Source organism: Petaurus breviceps, unplaced genomic scaffold, assembly GCF_028583685.1.
Source record: "Petaurus breviceps papuanus isolate PSGF00001 unplaced genomic scaffold, PetGlider_PUasm1.0 91133, whole genome shotgun sequence".
Lineage (NCBI taxonomy): Eukaryota > Metazoa > Chordata > Mammalia > Diprotodontia > Petauridae > Petaurus > Petaurus breviceps.
The window spans coordinates 91,923,180-91,943,421 of NW_027187419.1; the positions used below are offsets into that span (position 1 = coordinate 91,923,180).

Sequence of the window (20,242 nt, forward strand, 5' to 3'; positions counted from 1 at the left end):
GTATGTAGAAGTCCCCTGGTATAAGAAAAGGAACTGGAGTTGAGAGGAGGACTGAGATAAACATTGACGAATTGAGAAAGAAGGGACAAAGTCACGGGGGTTGGTAGATAATGATTACTCACACTGGATGGGGTGATCAATTTGGATAGCATGAATCTCAAAGGAGGAGAGGTTGCTGAGGGATGGCAATAAAGGAAATGGAAACCATTTAGCAATAGCAAAGGGCTATTATTCTGATTCTCTCAGGGTGGACCAGTGAGACCGTGGTTGTGAGAGAAAGTGCAACCAGTATAGAAAAGGATGGCCATGGACACAGCATCATCAGGAGAAATAGATCTTAGTGAGTGAGGAGTGAGAAAGGAAGGGGTTAAACATGAGAAATGTGTTAATTATGGAGCAGGAATTCCAGAGGACACCATGGAAGGGGAAGAAAGGTCTAGAGTTGGGATGTAGGGTTGAGGTGGCATAGGAAATGATGGAATATATAGCTGGAGGGGTGAGGGAGAGAGTGGTCATAGGTATTTGCAGGTTTCAGTAACTCTGCAATGGGAAGAGCAAGAAGGGAGTAGAACTGAGTTAATTACTGGGCAAGAACCCAAAAAGAATATTGCTGTATAGGGAGAAGTCCACTGAGGAAGGCAGGTGATGCAAAGGTTCTAGGTTACCCCACAAGGTTCTGAAACTTGCTTCAGGCTATATGGCTGTGTCTTGTAAAGCAAGGGAAAAAAGGGAAGCCTGCCTCAGGGCAGGTATAAGTAGGAATAAGTATATCCTGAAGAGTCTGGGAGCTAGGTCAGGAGGCAGGAGATAGCAGTCAAGAACAGAGACTTGGCCACTGTTTTGGCCTGTGGGTCACAGGAATCAGTCTGCAGGCAGGAAATATCAGGTACTATTGCAGGGGGTTGTAGAGTGGGATAGGGAATTATTTGTGATGGGAGTCCAGAAGCTTTTAGAAGAACGTTATGTGCCCAGAAACCTCAAATAAGTGTAGTGCCAAGAACATTGGGGTAATTAAGAAAAATTTCTCAGAGGATGTGGCATCTAAACTGAATCACAGAAAAAGGTAAGGGTTTTGAAATGCAATTAAGGAGGGACTACATTACATATACAGGGGATGGATTGAAGAAACACTGATATTGGAGATCGAGTGCTGAATTTGGAGGATGATTATTAGTCTAATGTGCCTGGAATGTGGAATTCATGAAGAGAATAGTATGATATAAGACCAGAAAGGTAGCCAGGCACTCATCCTGGTGAAGGGGCTTTAATGCCAAAAGAGAGTTTTACTTTTATTTCAAAGTCACAGAGAACAAGTGAAATTTTCTAAACAGAGGAATGACACGGACACTTCAAAAGAGATACTATTTTTAAAAACATGGGATAATAAATTATTATTAAGATTATAGGGACCCATAGTGATGATACCCCATAGATTTTTTTGAGTTCATCATTTCAAGATATTATTTATTGGATGCTTATAATTAGTGTTCATAAACTTTAAATCTACATACCAATTATGTGCACAATAACCTATTTTGTGTCCCTTTCAAGACAGCATTTCAAAGTTGCCAGTGTTCATTCAAAGAAAGCTAGGAGAGCAAAGGTATAACGTGTAATTTTAAATTTTTTGTTTAAATTAAAAAAAAAAAATTCATGGCCTCTTAGACAAGGTTAGCAAACCTGGGATTTCAACGGTCTATGAGAAATGTGTCAAACACCCAGGAGGCAGCAACAGTCCCAAGCAACCAGATTAAAATGCAATTGGAAAATATTTAACAAAAAAAAAAGAACCTAAAAAAAATCCAAGAGAACATAGATATTGTTAGTATGTAGTTTTCTAAGTTAACATAAGGCCTGCAGGAATCTTTATGTGCAGTATAGTAGCATGTTTATATTTGAGTTTGGCCTCAGTATTCCTGGAAACTGAGTTCAAGGGAATTCATTGGTTAGAAAATTATCCTCACACACTATATATAAGGGGATGTTGGAGCCAACTTGAATTGGCCTGAGGGTCAAATTTTCAGTTTTCAAGTTTTCAGTCAGAGTATTCACATTTAAATCAGCAAATGCTACAAATCAGGACTTGAATTATTTTGTTGATTGTCTAGACGTAGGAAAATGATGGAGAAAATGTTAATACAGATTAAATTTAAAAGTGTGTTGTGCTTATATTTTATTCCCCCAAAAGCCAGCTGTTAAATATTTATGAGTAAACCCTGGCATGTATATGCGTATATGTATGTGTTATGTGCACACATGTATATGCACATGTGTATGTATACATTACATGCTATCTTCCCTGAAAAAAATGTAAGCTCTTTGAAAGTAGAGATCTTTATGTACAGTATAGTGGCCCTTGTTTCCATCTGAGTTTGATACCACTGGTTCAGGGAACTCACTGGTGAGGAAATTACCTCTAAATGATTCAAGTTAGTAGCTTCTCTGTAAGGTGATGCAGTGGCTAGAGCAGTAGGCCTGGAGTCAGAAAGACCCAAGTTCAAATCTGACCTCAGATACTTAGTAACCCCATAACCCTGGGCAAGTCATCTAACCTTTGCTGGCCTCAGTTGCCCAAGCTGTAAAAAGGGGATAATAATAATAACAATATTAACTAATGTGGTGAAGATCAAATGAGACAATATTTGTAAAATGCTGAGCAGGGTGCCTCATCCACAGCAGGCACTAGGTAAAACGGTGTTGTTGTTGTCATGGTTATTTTTGTTGTTATTGTTAACAGTACTGCCCCTCTCCAAAAGGATTCCATTGCAGGAGACTGATTCTGGGAGAAAAGAAGGCAAGACTGTATAGATATGGATAGATTCAGGTCCCCATCTCACAGGTGCTAGCTGTGTAACCCTCAGCAGTGTTATATAAATGCTTCCTGAATAAATGAAAGGATTACATCTGAATGTACTTCTCTCATTTTACTTTATTATCCTTTGGATCATTTCACAATTCTTCCAGGACATACGCACTCATTACAAATTGACTTGCTGAAATAAGTTTTGGAGGTGTTACACTGGATAGATGAGGCAGAGCTCAAATTTGGCCCTAGAAGCTTACTGGCCATGTGACCCTGGGCAAGTCACTTAGCTTCTGTCTCAGTTTCCTCATCTTTAAAATGGGGCTAATAATAACACTTACCTCCCAAAATTGTTAAGGATCACATGAGATAATCGTTATAAAGTACTTAACACCAAACATATAGTGAGCACTAATTATATTAATGTTTTTTATTGTAAAACGTATTATAGTTATTTTTATTTTGAAATTGACAGATTTCAGACCCTACTTTTAAATCCTACTTTCAAAACTCAATTCTTTGGCTACTACTTTTAGCCAGTAGATGGCACTGTACTCCATCTGAAATGGTCTAGAGCCAGTCGTTTAAACTGGCCATTACTAGTTAAAATTACATACTTATCCAGTAAGACTATGGCTACTACTGTACCCCAAGGATGAGAGAGTCAGGGCATCTCCCATAACATAAACCACTCTCAACTTTTCTTACCACAAGACCAAGCTCACTCGAAGTCAGGGCAAGAGGGAAAAGGAAGAGCATCATGTTGGTTCCAATGCTCCTTCACCTCAAAGGGGGAAAAAAGTACATACTGGGGTAGCTCTATGGGCTACTAAGCCGTTCCACAGGTTTACAGTGGTAGAAACAGGGCCTTGCATTCTCGGATGTGGGTAGAATGGCTCTTCTGTTCAAATATTTCCTACACTGGGAAGCTGCGTTTAAAAGCACAGCACTGAGTTAGAAAGGAAAAGAAAAGGAAAAGTGCTGAAAATCACAGGGTTTGTGGTTCTACACAGGCTGTGAGTTCTCCTCTTCTTCTTTGATTGGTCACGTGCTCATTTGCACCACATTAAAAACAAACAACAGCAACAATAGCTAGCATTTATATGGATGGCCCTTTAAGCGTCAAAAAATACTAATTTTCTTTCCCAGACATATGTTAACTCATTTGATCCCTACAGCAACTCTTGTGAGGTAGATGCTATAATTATCCTCATTAGGCTGATGAATAAACAGAGCATTGAGAGATTAAATGACTTGCCTATGGTTAAACAGTCAGGGAGTGTCTAAGGTAGGATTTTGAGGTCTTTGAGACTCCAAGCCTAACTCGCTTACCCACTGTCATTTACAGTGCTCTAACGTTTGCAAAGCACTCTACAAATACCTCATTTTATTTTCAAAGCAACCCTAGGAGCTAGGTAGAATAATTATGCCATTTTATAGATGAGGAAACTGAGTGAGAAAGCAGCTAAGTGACTAACCCAGGGTCACATACACATAGTAAGTCTCTTGGGGCTAGATTTCAACCTAGTTAGGATTCCAGACCCAGCACTGCACACATAGCTTTCTTCTCAGCCCCTACTGGGGCTGATGTAGCTAACTATTACAGGTATGATTGCATGGAGTGATGTTTTCTGAAAAAGAATTAAAATATGAAACCCAGACAGAGGGAAGCCTATAAAAGCAGGAAATACTGATATTAATTCTTCCTTTTTTTTTTTTTGCATAAATGGTCAAGAACTGCTCTTTCTGACCAAAGAGGCAACCTGCAATGCCAAGAAAAGCATTTTCCCTATACCTCTCAAATAGCCTTCAGTACAACCATAGAGATTAAAAAAGAAAAAGAAATCCAGTGCCTGCTTATTGCAGTTCCCAAGAGAAAAGTAACACAGGAAAGAAAACTGGGATGCTGTATAGTCACAGTGCAGATGGTTATAATCAGCCTGGATATCTGCAGCTTTGTTCTGAAAACAGAGGCCAAAAATCCAGCTGCCAGCACACACCCCTGTCACCGTTCACTGATGAAACACACAGCGATTTTTACTACTATCTTAATATTCCCATGAAACTTACTCAAGAAAACAAGCACATATTAAGTAAGCACCTACTATGTGCCAGTTGCTGTGATAAGTGCTTTACAAATATCTAATTTGACCCTTAAAACAACCCTGGGAGAAAGGCACTATTATAGTTCCCATTTTACAGATTAGGAAACTAAGGAAGACAAAGGTTAAGCGACTTCCCCATGGTCGTGCAGCCAAGTGTCTGAGGCAAGATTTGAACTGAGGTCTTGTAGATTCTAATTCCAATGCTGTCTCCCCAAGGAAGCTGGAAGAGCATTTTGGAATTCAGTGGATGATGCTAAGAATGAGGAGGGAGCAGTCTAATTGGAGGGTGTAGACTTCTAAAGAGAATAGACTCCTGTTAGCACTGATAGTCAACGTGCATTTATTGAGAGTAACAAATTTTCTTTCTTACCTAGGTAGTTAAATATGGTTAGCTACAGCTTTTGTTTACATAGAATCCTTCTCCACTTCAGCTTTTAGAGTTTCTTCTGAATATCTGCTCTCTAATGGGACCAAATTATTGCCCTTGAGGTGCACTCCGGCAGCCCTCCTATTCAATATGTCTTCATTCCCATCTCAGTAAAATCTGCCCAGTGCTGGCAAAAGTTGGTATGGGCCTAATGCTCTGAGCACCAGGCATTTTCAGGGCAATATGACCTTAGGCACTGTGACATAATAGATAAGGAGCTGTCCTTGGGAGGACCTGGGTTCAAATTCTGCCTCTGCCTACTAGTGGCTTGGTGTACCACTACACCAAGAGGTAACAGCACAGCAGATCGAAAGCAAGACACATACTAGCTATGTGACTAAGCAAGTCACATAATCTTTTCATGTGCCTGGAGTCAACCCTATAAGGTGCAGAAGACATGTTACTCTGTGTTGATAAAGGAAATTACTCAACTGGAGCTCCCACATGAATAAAACCATAGGTCTGGTCAAAAAAAAAAAGAAAAAAGATACATCATTCCTATTCTCATCTACTTTTCATGACTCAAAATTCTACCTAATTATGGAGATAAATCCTAAAATGAACGCTGAAAGCTGTCATGTTATCTCAAGAACATGTTTCTCCTCCATTGAACTAGCCCAAACAAGACTTAAGTACCCCATCTTTATTGCTCATCTAGTTTTTATTATGTACTGTAATTGTGAATATACCAAGATGAAGGCAGCTTAGTAAGCTTATGTCTTCAGAACACCCTCAACGATAATATTCAGGCAGTCAAAGCTAAAAGGAAGGGCAAGGCCAAGAACACTGACTGTTCAAAGTAATTTTCCACATCAGAAAGGCATGGCAACTCAGACTTGGCTTTGTCCCACTTTTAAATTTTTATGTGGGTTTTAAGAATATCAGTGTGCTAAATCAAATCTTCACCTTTCGCTTTGTTAAGTTATCTTGCCTATATACTAGTGAACGATTAACTAAACTGTTCAACAAAGAGGTAAAAGTCTATGAGTTCTTTTTATGTTTACAGCTTATTTTTACATATATAGAAGGAAATATCTTAAACCTCCATGAAGAATTAGGGAAGTAAAGGTTTTTGTAATTTCAAAGTTGTTGGAATGCAGGAATTAGTACACTTTACATATAATCTAAAAAAACCCAGCATGCCTGTAAACCTTTTTTTTTTTCTAGAAAAGGGGCTTTTATTTTAAAGTTTATAAAGTGTGGAATGAAAGATATGAAACAGCTTTAAATGCATGGAAAACATTTGACTGAGAATGTAGAAAAATTCAAAATATAGACAGTGCTAGGAACTGAAAGAAAAATCCTTCAGCAGACATTTCATGGCCTACTTATTTATGGAAATAATTAGTAAAATACTGCTAACATGAGAGATAAATAAGATGGCCAAAAGTCATCCCACACGAAGACTGAAATGTGTCACATCTAAGCATCCCATGAGATTGAAGCATACCTGCCATGAACAGTAGTGGATTTGATGACATCTCCAGGAAGAACCACAGAGAGCTCAATGTCTTTCTCGATCATGTTTTCTTTTTGATCCATGATGAAATCAGAGGATTCTACTGACTCATACGAAGAAACATCAACACCTTTATTCTCAGCTGGAGGAAGTGGTGCCTTGCCTTTAATTTTTCTTCTAACAAAAAATACAGAATAGGAAATATTAATTATATTTAATAAGCAACACTAATGTAGCATTAGGTGAAGAGATGCATTATTTAAACATTGATAAGGATTAAATATTATACATTAGCATACTAAGTCAACAGCATCAACATGTTCATCTTTCACACAATGACCTGATCTTCCTCCCTCCCTCCCTCTCACCATATTCCGTGCTACTCCCAACTAGAACATCTTGCTTTTGTTCTGCTAACCTAACCAAATTCTTATCCATCTTTCAGATGCATTTCTTCCATAATATCTTCTGACTACTCTAGTAATTATTTAAATAAGATAATATTTATAAAGTACTCACTTAAAACAGTACCTGAAACATAATAGATTCTATAAAAGTATTTATTCCCTTCTTCCCCTGACCCACCCTGACTTCCTGCCAGATGTCTCCAGAGTCATGGAGCTGAAGTGAAGAAGACCTGGGTTCAAATCTAGCCTCAGATACTTCCTAATCATGTGACCTGGAAAAACCTCTTTGTGCTCCAGTTTCCTCATTTGGAAAATGGGGAAAGTAACAGCATCGACCTCCCAAGGTTATTTTAAGGATAAAATGAAACAATATCTATAAGATCAATTTTGCTTAAATTTCTATACAAATATTATTGTTGTTATTGTTATTTATTATTATTACTATCCAAATTCCCACCATACTTTGAGAAGATCATATTGGGCACTTCTTATTTCACAGAGTTGTGGGGAAAGCATTTTGCTGGAGTGCTATTAAAATGTGAGGTATTATTATTAGTAGTATAGTTAATAGCATATAGTTTCCTATCTCCAGGTAGTCTGTCATTTTTTTAAGGAAGGGAATTTTTGCATCTGTTACCCATATATACCATTTAGCGTAGCACTAGGAAAGTGAGAAGCATTCATTAAATACTGATTGATAATGTCAAATTCTATAACAATGCAATTTTAAAAGACTAAAAATGATTTAATATTATTTTCCAGTTCTATTTAATAGAATAATTTAACTAAACTTTTATAGGAGTAAATGGTTTTTCTCAATCCAACTCAAACTTTTATTAAGCATCTAATATGTATGAAGCACTGTGCTGGATGCCACTGCTATAACAAAAAATAAATAATTCCTGCTTTTCAAGAAACATTCTACTGGGGGAATGCAACCTGTACAAATAAGCATAAGATTATTTAAAGATAACAAAGGCATTAGAACTGGAATTCTAATTGGGATGCTGAGGTCAAGACAAGAAGGGAATGCCTTCCCTTTGTTTGCTAAAAGTCACAACAGAGATGATCTTCAAGCATCCTCTGATTATCATAACAAGTAAAGCACAACATAGGGAGCTCTAAGCTTGCAAAAGATGTCCACTTGGGGCGGCCAGGTAGCACAGCAAGTAAGAGCACCGGCTCCAGTGTTGAGAAGACCTGGAGATCGAATCCCGGGCTCGGACATTTAGCACCCACCCAGAAACACCTGGCCGTGTAACATTGAGCAAGTTACTTAACCCCAATTGCTTAGGGGTGGCCAGGTGGCTCAGCAAGTAAGAGCACCAGCTCCAGTGTTGGGACGACCTGGAGATCGAATCCCGGGCTCAGACACTCAGCACCACACCCAGAAATAACTGGCCGTGTAACCTTGAGCAAGTTACTTAACCCTGATTGCTTAAAAAAAAAAAAAAAAAGATGTCCACTCTATGTTCTATTCAGAGTCCAAAAGAGAAGCAACCCTACAAATCAAGCTCTCCACAGCTCAATGTGAATGACACTGGTGTTAATGGTTATCAAATCCCAGGATCCCATATTGTCTCTTTAATAAGATCCATAGTGACTCTAAAATGATTGGTCCAGTAATAAACGCAGAAAGAAAAGCAAGTGAACAAAAAATGTTCAAAATAAAACGTGCAGCTGTATTAGTCTATTGAGTTAGTCTAATAACACACTTATCAATGTATGACTAAAATGTATTGTATCAATGCCTCAGAATTCAATATTGGGGAGAAAAAAAACTAAGCTGGAATACATTGGGGAATTTGTGTGGGGCTGCTGCTGATTCAAAGCTGCTCCCTACTACCAAAGAATGTCTTTTAATACTAATATCCTTAACAGAGAGGCAGCTTAAAAATGGCAGATAGAATGAGAGGTAGAATAAAAAATTACCTAGGCCATTTCCTTCCTTTGACACATACCCTAAGCCTATGAAATCATGGATATGGGTAGTTCTCACCCCTAAAATAAAATCCTAGTAATGACACATGGTCTTAAGTCATGGAATACCACAGAAGAATCAAAGTTGCAGATTACCCAAAGGACAATGGAAAAGGGACACGTGAGGCTGCAATAATTTTACAATGAAAGAATGGCATCAGACAGTGGTGTCAAACCAGGGTAAAAAAAAAAAAGGCTACTAATCCATGCATAACGGTCCCTACAGACTGCATATTGACTTAGTTTTAAAATGATATAATCTATGGTTTATTATATTTTTTAATATATTTTGTTAAGTATTTCCCAATTACAGTTTAAACTGGTTCAAGGGCATGTTGTGAGTCCCATGAAGATGGTGGATAACACCAAGGAAGAAAAGGTGAGTCAACCATGCACTTGGAGTGAGGAATAACAATCTGAATGCTACGAGGCCATTCCAAAATATTAGAACACTCATGGGCCATAAAAATGTAGAATAGATCCTCTGTGTTGGATTGCCCAGGATAAGACACAGATAGGCTATGATCTCTCCTGATGGCCATGGAATGTGCTCATTCAGTAGATTTTTCTCCATGTTTTCCACAGTTCACTAGTTTCAAGGTCCAACTCTAGGCATTATACTTATAGTTTTCAAGACTCTGTAAAATTATAAGGTTTCTTTTTTTGTTGCTGTTCAGTCATTTCAGTTATGTCCAACTTCACCATCCCGTTAGGGGTTTTCTTGGCAAAGATACTGGAATGGCTTGCCATTTCCTTCTCTGGCTCATTTTACAGATGAGGACACTGAGGCAAACAGGATTAAGTGACTTGCCCAGGGGCACACAGTCTGAACTTGAACCCTGACTCGAGGCCCAGCACTCTATCCAATGTGCAACCTAGTTGCCCTACACATTATATACCTGCTTGCTTATCTTGCTAGCAATGGAATAACATTGAATTTTTTGTTCTCTATGACTTCTATAAATTTTCCATTCACTCATTCAACTAAAACTGACAAAATTTTAAACTGTTCAAGTCAATTTAATGACCTGGTGGTCACTAGAATGAATCATGGAAAACAGTAGCTTTCACTTCAAACTACCTTATTTTTTATATGCTTTCTGTACTAAGATTTAATTATACACCAAACAAAAATTTTGAAAATTTGTCTTTTGGTCTGATAAATATTATTTTGAAGGCAAATACTGGTGGTTTTCACTCAAGGTATAATTTTGCAATTTGTAAAAGAACAAGAAACACACACAATAGCTCCCTTTCTGAGGGGAACTTCACTCCAATGTCTACTCTTCAATTCTTTTAGAATTAAATTCAAAGCCAAATGTTTTAATTTAACAGAATCAATGGTCTTGTGTGATTGTCAGCACTGTATTTCCCAAAATGAACACAGACTATCAGATGCTAGGTAAAACATTAGCAACACATCTAATTTTTAGGGTACATTTATTTGTTTATAGAAAAAAAAAGTCATCTATTGATTTTTAAAAGAGTATTCACTGTTTGGTGCAAACATCGCACTTTTAGAACCAATATACAGCAACTAAAATATCTTTTAATAATGCTAAAGAAATGCATTACTTTCAATTTTCCTATTTCAAAACTTAATCTTTAAAATATCATAGAAAAACAAAGTCAATACACTTGGAAAGGAAGCATTTGACTGGGAAAATCTTTGTAGCAAATTTCTTTGATAAGTTTTTTGAAAATTGGTACAAATAAAGGGTGTCCTCAAACTCTTGGTGTTACACTAAGATACACTATACATAAGCAATAGTAAGTTTTCAATAGCAAAGTGGCCAAAGGCTATGAAGAAGTAGCTTAAAAAAGAAAGAAATATATACTATCATCAATCATATAAAAACTATTTCTAAAGGGGACCAGCCATACTTATGAAGTAGTAGTGGAACTACTAGTGATCCAATTTTCAACTATATCCTAAATTGTGCAGACTCTTTGCCTGAGAGATAGTATTCCTAGGCATATATATCCCAAACAAGTCAAAGAAAGGGGGTGAAAAACACATACAAAAATATTTATAGTAGCAAGTTTTATTACAGCAAAGAACTGGACACAAAATAGGTGCCCATCAATTGGGGAATGGTTGAACAAATCAGACGGAGTTTATGAAAAGGTCATTATTATATTGTAAGAAATTACAAAAAGGATAAATTCAGAGACACATGGAACTACTTGCAGGAAATGATTCAGAGTAAAGTGAACAGACCTAGGAGAATAATTTCTAAAATAACTACAATAATGTAAAGAAAAAAATCCCAACTTTTTAAGATTTGAGAACTCTGATCAATGCAATGACCAATCACGACTCCATAGGACTGAATGACGAAGCTGTTTCTCATCTCTTGGTAGAGAGATGATGGATTAAGTAAGATATATATTTTTAGGCACAATAGTTCAATGGATTTGTTGTATTCTATTTGTTACAAAGGAGTGAATTTTGGGGGGGGTAGTGACAGTAATATAAAAAAAGAAGCAAATAAATTCAGTCAAGGAAGAATCTTTTTTAAAGGTACAGAAAAGAAAATTCAGAATGGGACACAAACAGAAAACAGTGCTATGTTAAACTAAATAATCATTTTAAAAAACAATATATAATAGAGATTCATGATTTAAAAAACAGTCCTCTTTTTTTCTGGGGTTTTTTTTTTGTGTGTTATTATTATCCCCATATTACAGACAAGGAAAGCGGGGGCAGTCAGAGGTAGACTTACCTAAGGAACCAGATTAAAATGTAACTGAGAAAGATTTAACAAAATAAATAAAAAAAACAATAGAACACATAAAATATTAATATTTTTCTAAGTCAATATATAGCCTACAAGGATCCTTACGTATGATCCAATTTTATGTGTGTGTACACACGTGTATATATACATATATATACACACATATAAGTGTGAGTGAGTATGTGCCTGTGTGTATATATGTGTGTATGTGTCATACATAAGTCATACATACTTAAGGAATTTGGGAATGCTTTAGGGAATATTGTATGTATACACAAACACACACACACACATCTAGGTAAGTGGCAAAGTCGAAACTTGAACCCAGGACTACTGCATCCCTTGATCTACCATGATTGTGATGACAGGTCTAAATTACACCTTTCTTTCTTTCTTAAGGAATAGACACACATTTAGCTCTTAAATGTAACAGATGAAGTACCACCTACTATGCTAAACCTTCACTTATTCATCATTGACTAACTGCATGTACAGAGAACTAAAGAGACCACCTTCCAGAAGCTGACCATCTAGTTAAGAAGGTAGGACATGCAAGAAAAAAATGCAGTACATTACTACAATACTTTTCTGCTGCTACATATTTAGATTCAAATAAGATTTTTGATAAAGTTATGCAAATATAAAAATAGGAAAAAATGAAAAAAAAAAACCACAACATTCTATAATTTAACCTTGTAAAAAGTAAACTTAAGCTTGGGGCAATTTAAGCAAAAGTGATGGGGGAAGGGCTATAAATACTTTCATACCCTTTGATCCAGCAATACCACTCCTAGGGTTATATCCCAAAGAGATCATAGAAATGAGAGAAAGACCCATATGTACAAAAATGTTTATAGCAGCTCTTTTTGTGGTAGCAAAGAATTGGAAAGTAAGGGGGTGCCCATCAATTGGGGAATGGCTGAACGAGTTGTGGTATATGCATGTTATGGAATACTATTGTGCTATAAGAAACGGGGAGCAGGGGTGGCCAGGTAGTACAGCGAGTAGGAGCACCGGCTTGAGCAAGTTACTTAACCCCAACTTAAAAGAACTGATGCTGAGTGAGAAGAGTAGAACCAGGAGAAATTTGTACACAATTACAGACACAACATATGTGTGATGACCAACTTTGATAGACTGGACTCTTCTCAGCAATGCAGTGATATAAGTCAATCCCAAAAGACTCATGATGGAGAGAAATATGTGCATCCAGAGAAAGAACTAGAAAGAACTAAGCTTATATCCAGGTGGAAGCAAAATACCTGATCTTTTTCCTTCTCTTATTTGGTTTTATGTCCTCTTTACCATTTTTCATTCCAGCTGGTACAATCCGTCCTTATAACTTGACTAATGTATAATATGAAAGTATTTACAGATCCTATACTTGACTATAAGCCGCCATGGGGGAGGGGGGTGGAGAGGAGGGAGGGGGACAAAATGTGAAACTCAAGGAATTGTGGAATTGAATCCTGTAAACTAAAAAGAAACAAACAAATTAATAAATTAATAAAAAAAGAAAAAAGTGATGGGGGAGGGGAGAGGAAATAGTTAAAAGTGATCACATAAAAGATGCTAGATTATTTCTGAAGGGGATTTCAGAGGAAAGAATGCCTTAGGGAATTTGGGAATGCTTTAGGGAAACTGAGATAAGATTTTATCTCCTAATTGTGGTATGCAGCCTAGATTCTGAAAGATAAAAAGTTCCAAATCCTTTGATCAGCTGCAAATTGGTGATAAGGGATTCCTCAGTTTGGGCTAACAATGACTGACATCCAAAAAACGCACTATTTCTCATTTTTATGTTCATTCTGGTGGATGGGGGATGGGAGTGGAGGTAGGGAATGGGGAGGGAAGCACTAATCTAATACCATAATGCAGTACTAAAGTAAGCCAGAATTCTCTCTAAGGCTATGTCAGAGGAATGACAACTATAACAGGAAATAATCATGCCAGAAGGTCTCTGAACATGGGCCTGCTCTGTTCAGTCTTCAACTGTTTGACTGAAGGATGATTGATATTTTTGGACATAGCAACTCTCAAAGTCCACTTACTAGGTTGTAAAGGAGTTTGAAATGTCCATTGGTAGATAGAGTACCCAAATTAGCAAAAGTTACAGCTCTTTGAGAAATTGAAAAAAACTTGGGGGGCGGGGGGCGAAAGGAAGAATAGGAAATCGTTCCTTATTTCATTTTTTTTAAAACTTCTTGTAAAATGTATTGCAGGGAGTAAGTTTTTAAAAATCTGTTACCTTAAAAGGAAACATCTGGTTACCCTCATACCCAGTTTACTTAAAAGGCTGCCTTTGCTATTACCACTCCACAGAATTAGCTTTCTGAAGTCATTAATGACCACCTACTCCCAGAATCCAATTGTTTTTTCATCCTTCATGCTTTCTGACCTTTGCTACTGTTTCTCAAAAGTCTAGAGCATTGGTCCTGGAGTCACAGGAGGACCTGATTTCAAATACAGTTTCAGATACTTACTAGCTGTGTGACCCTGGTCAAGTCACTTAACCCAAATTGCCTTAAAAAAGGAAGAAAACAAGAAAGGAAAAGGAAAAAAATCTTCCTTGCCTTAATCTTTTTTGCTTGGCTCATTTGTTCCCCCTGCTTCCAAAGCACTTATTTTTCAGAAGGTTTTTTTCCCTTTGGTCTTTTCCATGTTTTCTTTCTAAATGGCTTACTGACAACAATTTCAACTCTCAGTCCTCTGTAAAATAACTCTCAAACCCATTTCCAGCCTTCTCCCCTCCCTCCTCTTCTAGTCCCACAATTGCATAGATCTGCTTATACATTTTCTTTTGTATTTCCTACCAACACCTTAAACTCAGTCTCTAAAGCATAACTCACCACTGAACAGTAATGCCATTTTACTAGTCCAGTGACCTAGAAAACTTCACATTCTTTGACTCTCTCCTCTTTTTCAATAGACAATTACTTGTCAAATCCTATCAAAGTCATCTTCACAATCATCCATCCTTTGTATTTCCTTATTATCTTTAATCTACAATTATCTTCTAACAGGGTTTCTCTCCATCTATTCTATCCCCAAGGTTCCCAGAAATTAAGGTTCTTTACTACATTGCTCCCCTGCTCAAAATCTTCCTCTTGTTCCCCAGGGCCTAGCTAAAAAAGACTAAACTCTGAACCTGGCATTCAAGTACAATTTTATTTTGCCTCCAATCCAGACTTCCAATATTTTCTACAATTATTCTCTTACAGGAATCCTGCATTTCAGCCAGACTTTTCTGTTTTTAAATTATTAAGTTAAATTTTATTGTATTTTCACAAAAGTCTGCTTTCTGTCCCTCTCACTTTTCCTATCCCCTCCTCTTCTTCATTAAGAAAAAAATAAAACGAATTTCAAATATGTATAGTCAAACAAAGCAAATTCCCATGCTGTCCACGTCCACAAAATACAAATCTCATATACACTCCAAGTCCTTCATTTCTCCAGTAGAAGGGTGCATAGCATGTTTCATTATGAGTCCTCTAGAATTGTGGTTAGTCATTTTTAGGATAAGATTTCTTTAGTCTTTCTAAGTGGTTCTGATCACTTCCTTTGTATCAGTTCATAAAAGTCTCCTCCCCAAAACCATCTTCTTCAATATTTCTTACAGCACAATAGTATTCCATCACATTCACAGGCCATAACTTGTTCAGCCATTCCTCAACTGAAGGTCATCCCCTCAGTTTTACAGTTCTTTGTCACAACAAAAAGAACTGTTATAAATGGCTTTATACATATGGATCGAACTTTTCCTCTTACTGTGATCTCTTTGGGGTATAAATTTAGTAGTGGCATTACTGGGTCAAAGGGTAAGTACAGTTAAATAGCTTTTTTTAGGCATACAAATTGCTTTCGGGAATGTCTGGCTCAGTTCCCAGTTCTACCAACAGTCTATTAATGTACCTGTTTTCCCAGAGTCCCTCCAGCATTTGTCATTTCCCTTTTTTTGTCATGTTATACTTGCTAATCTGATAGGGATGAGGTGGAATCTCACAGTTCAGACTTCTCTATTTAGTATTTTTCAAACCGTATCACATGCTTTATATTATTCCCTCACTCCCCTTGCATATTTGACTATTAAAAATGTAACTATCATTAAATGCTACATCTCGGTTACCTTTCTTTCCTCCTACCCTTTTTAAAATAAAATTTTGATCTTTTATTATATCCCTTTACCAGAGAGCCATCCCATTTAAGAATATTTTTTTTAAAAAATGAACAGGGGTGGCTAGGTGGCACAGTGAATAGAGCACCCTAGCATCAGGAGGACCTGGGTTAGGATCTAGCCTCAGACATTTAACACAAAAAACTAGCCATGTGATCTTGAGCAAGTCACTTAACCCCAACTGTCCTCCAAAATAAGTAAAAAAATAAAATAAAAAATAAAAAGATGAACAAGAAGAGAAACAAAATCAGCAAAACTGATCAATATATTTTTAAAAATTGACAATATATGCAGTGTTTCCCAGCCATGGACCCCCCACTTGTGTATGTGGGATCATGTTTGAGTAACACTGTATTGTTGAAGGAAGTCTTCTTTGAGGCCATGCCTGTTCTTTGTAATTTTAGAATATTTGCATTTTTTTGACTGATTTGTGGTTAATGTTCTTTCATTTGAATTTTTGTAACCCATATACATCTATACACACACACACACATGCATATATATTGCTTTCTTGATTCTTGACTCTACTTGCTTCATTTTGCATCAGTTCACGTAAGTCTTTCGATGTTTCTCTTTATTCATTGTATTGATCATTTCTTATGGCACATGTACCACAATTTATTTAGCCATTCCCCAATCAATAAGCATGTATTTTGTTTCCATTCTTTGCTACCACAACAAGTTCTACTATAAATATTTTAGTGTATATGGGGGTTGATGAGGTATGGGCTCTGGAAGCCCCCTTGAGCTCTCCTTCAGTCCTTGAGATTCAAGGCATTTGCATGAGACAATAAGCCTTACATTGTGGGCCCAAACCTCTGTTTGGCATTCCAGTAACTAAACTTCCCACCCTCTGTTACTAGACTTCCCCCCTAGAGCCTATCAAAATATCAACCCACCCTTGAACTGGCCTAGCCCATCATTGTCTGTAGTCTCCAGGTATTGATCTCATTAACTCCTCCTGAAAACCCTCCCCAAACTCCTCCTCTAGACCACCCCTAGATTCCCATAACCTTCTGTATATAAGACGCCTTCTTGTCTCCATGTCTGTGAGAGCTCCATAGAATAGTGAGAGTGCCATAGAATGACCTAGCACAGACTGTGTCTAATGCAAGCAAACTTTTAATAAACTTTACTTTTCTTTGGCTGAGAGAAGACTTGAGTCGAATTCATTGGGCAGGACCCGGTGTGTTGGTATTTTGGGGTCTCCAGAGCAACCCTAACCTTCTTTATGGGTAACCTCTTCAGGGGTCTTTTTTTTTTAAATAAATGAAGTCATTGGGAATATGTGTTTATCCTTCCTTAACAGAATCTCTGGAGTATGGGCATTTTTAGTCCATTATTTGCATGATTTCAAACTGCTTTCTAAAATGGCTGTACTAATTCAGTTCCACCAACAATGCATCAGAGACCCTATCTTCTAACAACCCTCCAATACTGACTTCTTAACTTTTGCCATTCTTGTACAATTTACTGGAGTAAGGTGAAACCTCAGGTTAATTTTAATTTGCCTTTCCCTCATTAATAATGATTTGGAGCATTCTTTCATGCAGTTATTTAACAGTTTGTGATTATTCTGAGAATGGTTTGTTCAAATCATTTGACCACTTAATTATTGCCTCTTATCCAATTCTAAAAGCACTTTATATTAACTAATCAATGAACATCTTATTAAATGTCTACTGTGGGCAAAAAAGCACTGTCCAAGGAAATGTGGGTACAGATATGAAGAATTAAACAATACCTACTCTCAAAGAGCTTACATTTTAAGAGAATTGTAGGACCTGTACAGTATTTATATATTGTTTTGTAATTATTTTTATATGTGACATCTACACTGGCTGAGCTATTAAATTATTTAACAATACCCTGGTAATGTACTGAAGATCCTCCACAGTCTGAACCCAATTTATCTTCTCAACTGTATTACCTATAGTACTCAAGAGAAATCTATTTTAGCCAAATTGCTTATTTCTTCCCAAAGCAAAAGCATACTATGCTTTTATTCCTACATTCCTTGCCTTTCCTTATTCATTATACAACCCTTGAGAATTCAGCTACTATTCCTGCATTTCTTCTTGTCTGAAAACCATCCAACCTTAAAGGCCTTAGGTCAAATCACACCTTTCTTCTGCTTAACTATTTAATAAATACTAGTCTTTGAGCATATGACTAACCATACTAGATTAGAATTTTACTATAAAGTGCTCATTTTCCCTGAGAGGCCATGACTTGACTTGCACTATATCCTAATCCATGTAAATGAGCTGTGCAAGATGGAACAGGGCTCTGCTGTACTTCATCAGGCCTTATTAACCTCATACTTGGTACTTCTTAAATCAAAATGGGCGGTTTTGTTGACGAAAAAAAATTCTATTCAATCTGAAAGACTCATCTGAATTGTAATTTGTTGTCTGTTCTATTTTCTGTAACTTGAAAGTCATTAACAAGACAATAATAGATGGAGGGCTAAAATACCCATGTACACATTACCTTTTTAGAGTAGTCATGCAAAATATAATTATGTTTTTACTTTATAATTTTTTTTGTAGGGAGGAAGGCAAGGCAATTGGGGTTAAGTGACTTGCCCAAGATCATAGAGCTAGTAAGTGTGTCAAGCGTCTGTCTGAGGCTGGATTTAAACTCAGTTCCTTCTGATTCCAGGGCCAGTGCTCTATTCACTGTGCCCCCTAACTGCCCCATGTTTTTACTTTAAAGAGCAAGATAACCAGCTAGTCATTTAATCTCAACCAATCTGATACATTTCCCTCCAGTGCAATGCTGTTGCTAATGTGACTTCACAAAATAAAAATTCTGTTCTACTACTTAAATGAAGTATATTTCAAGAGGAAAAAAATCCCCACCCTAGCCCTAAAGTCAAGGTCTAATACTTATACTTTAAAAACCTTTCTCACATATATCTCAACCCAATTATTCTCTATTTTTTTTTTTTTTACATTTCTTTTCTTTCTTTCTTTTTTCCTATTTGAAGGGGGAAAGGCAGGGCAACTGGGACCAAGTGACTCGCCCAAAGTCACAGAGCCAGTAAGTATTAAGTGTCTGAGGCTGGACTTGAACTCAGATCCTCCTGACTCCAGAGTCGGTGCTCCACTCACTGCTGTCACCTAGCCGCCCCACTATTCTCTATTTCTATTGTCACTAGACAAGTATACTTTTATTCCAAAGTACCTTGACCTATAAATGGCCACTTAAAACCTCCCCAATTCCATGTGTTATTCTACCAACTACCTTTCACACAGCTATTAGATATTTTCCATGTCAATAAATCAAATTAACATGTATTTCTAAAGTGTCAAATACTTCTAAGTACAATGTGCTAAGTGCTGGGGATACAAAAGGTCAAAGAATTGAAATAACCCCTACTCACTAGAAATTTTCAATGAGGAAGATGAACACATATAAAAATGTATACAGTGTATATAGTAAAGTAATAAGTACAAAGTTTTTGCTATACTTTGAGAAACTTTCAATTCTATACTCAAATTCCATTTGGGGATTTTATCTTCCCATGTAAGAAAATCTCCTAGACAAGGTAAGTTCTGTTCTATGTCTCCTACATACCCACAGTGAAGTGTCAACCTTCTTTTGTGAACTACATCAAATACACATCAACACTTCAAGTCTTTGAAGGGAATCATTTGGGGCCCAAGGAGAATGAGCAACTTGCTTAGTGTCTTACAGTTGAGGCAGGGTGTGAAACCTGGTCTTTCTATCATGTTCATCACTTTACTATGACAGGTTGCCTCCTTATTACATCTAACATTAAATAAAGGATACAAGTAACACATAAGCTTTAGCAGTAGGTTCATTTGTAGCTCTAGGATCTTAAAATACAGAATATCTTTTACCCTTATAGTTTTCAACCTTCTCTGCACTGAGATTCTGATTTGGGGAACAGTCAGACATAAGGCTTAAATAACTAGGATAGAATCTTCCATTGCCTCTTTTTAAATATATTTTTTAAATTATGAAATAAAACAAGTATTTCCATAACATAGTAGAATAATAAAAAGATGTTAGTACATGAAACTTCAAATCAGTCATGTACAACTTGCTATTCCTTTTAAAAATATAATAAAGTTATCATATAACTTTCTTTTTTTTCTTCCCTCCCCCCATTACCCT

General features: G+C 36.8%; 1 protein-coding gene across 13 annotated transcripts in view; it reads right to left on the reverse strand.

Moving 5' to 3' along the window:
* The window catches only part of COBLL1 (cordon-bleu WH2 repeat protein like 1), a 186,773-nt gene that overhangs the window by 59,743 nt on the left and 106,788 nt on the right, over positions 1 to 20,242 (reverse strand). For all 13 annotated transcript variants that reach the window (XM_069080131.1, XM_069080134.1, XM_069080128.1 and 10 more), the window contains one exon: positions 6,786 to 6,971. In XM_069080131.1, coding sequence (XP_068936232.1) covers positions 6,786 to 6,971 — 186 coding nt within the window. The remainder of the gene's footprint in view (positions 1 to 6,785; positions 6,972 to 20,242) is intronic.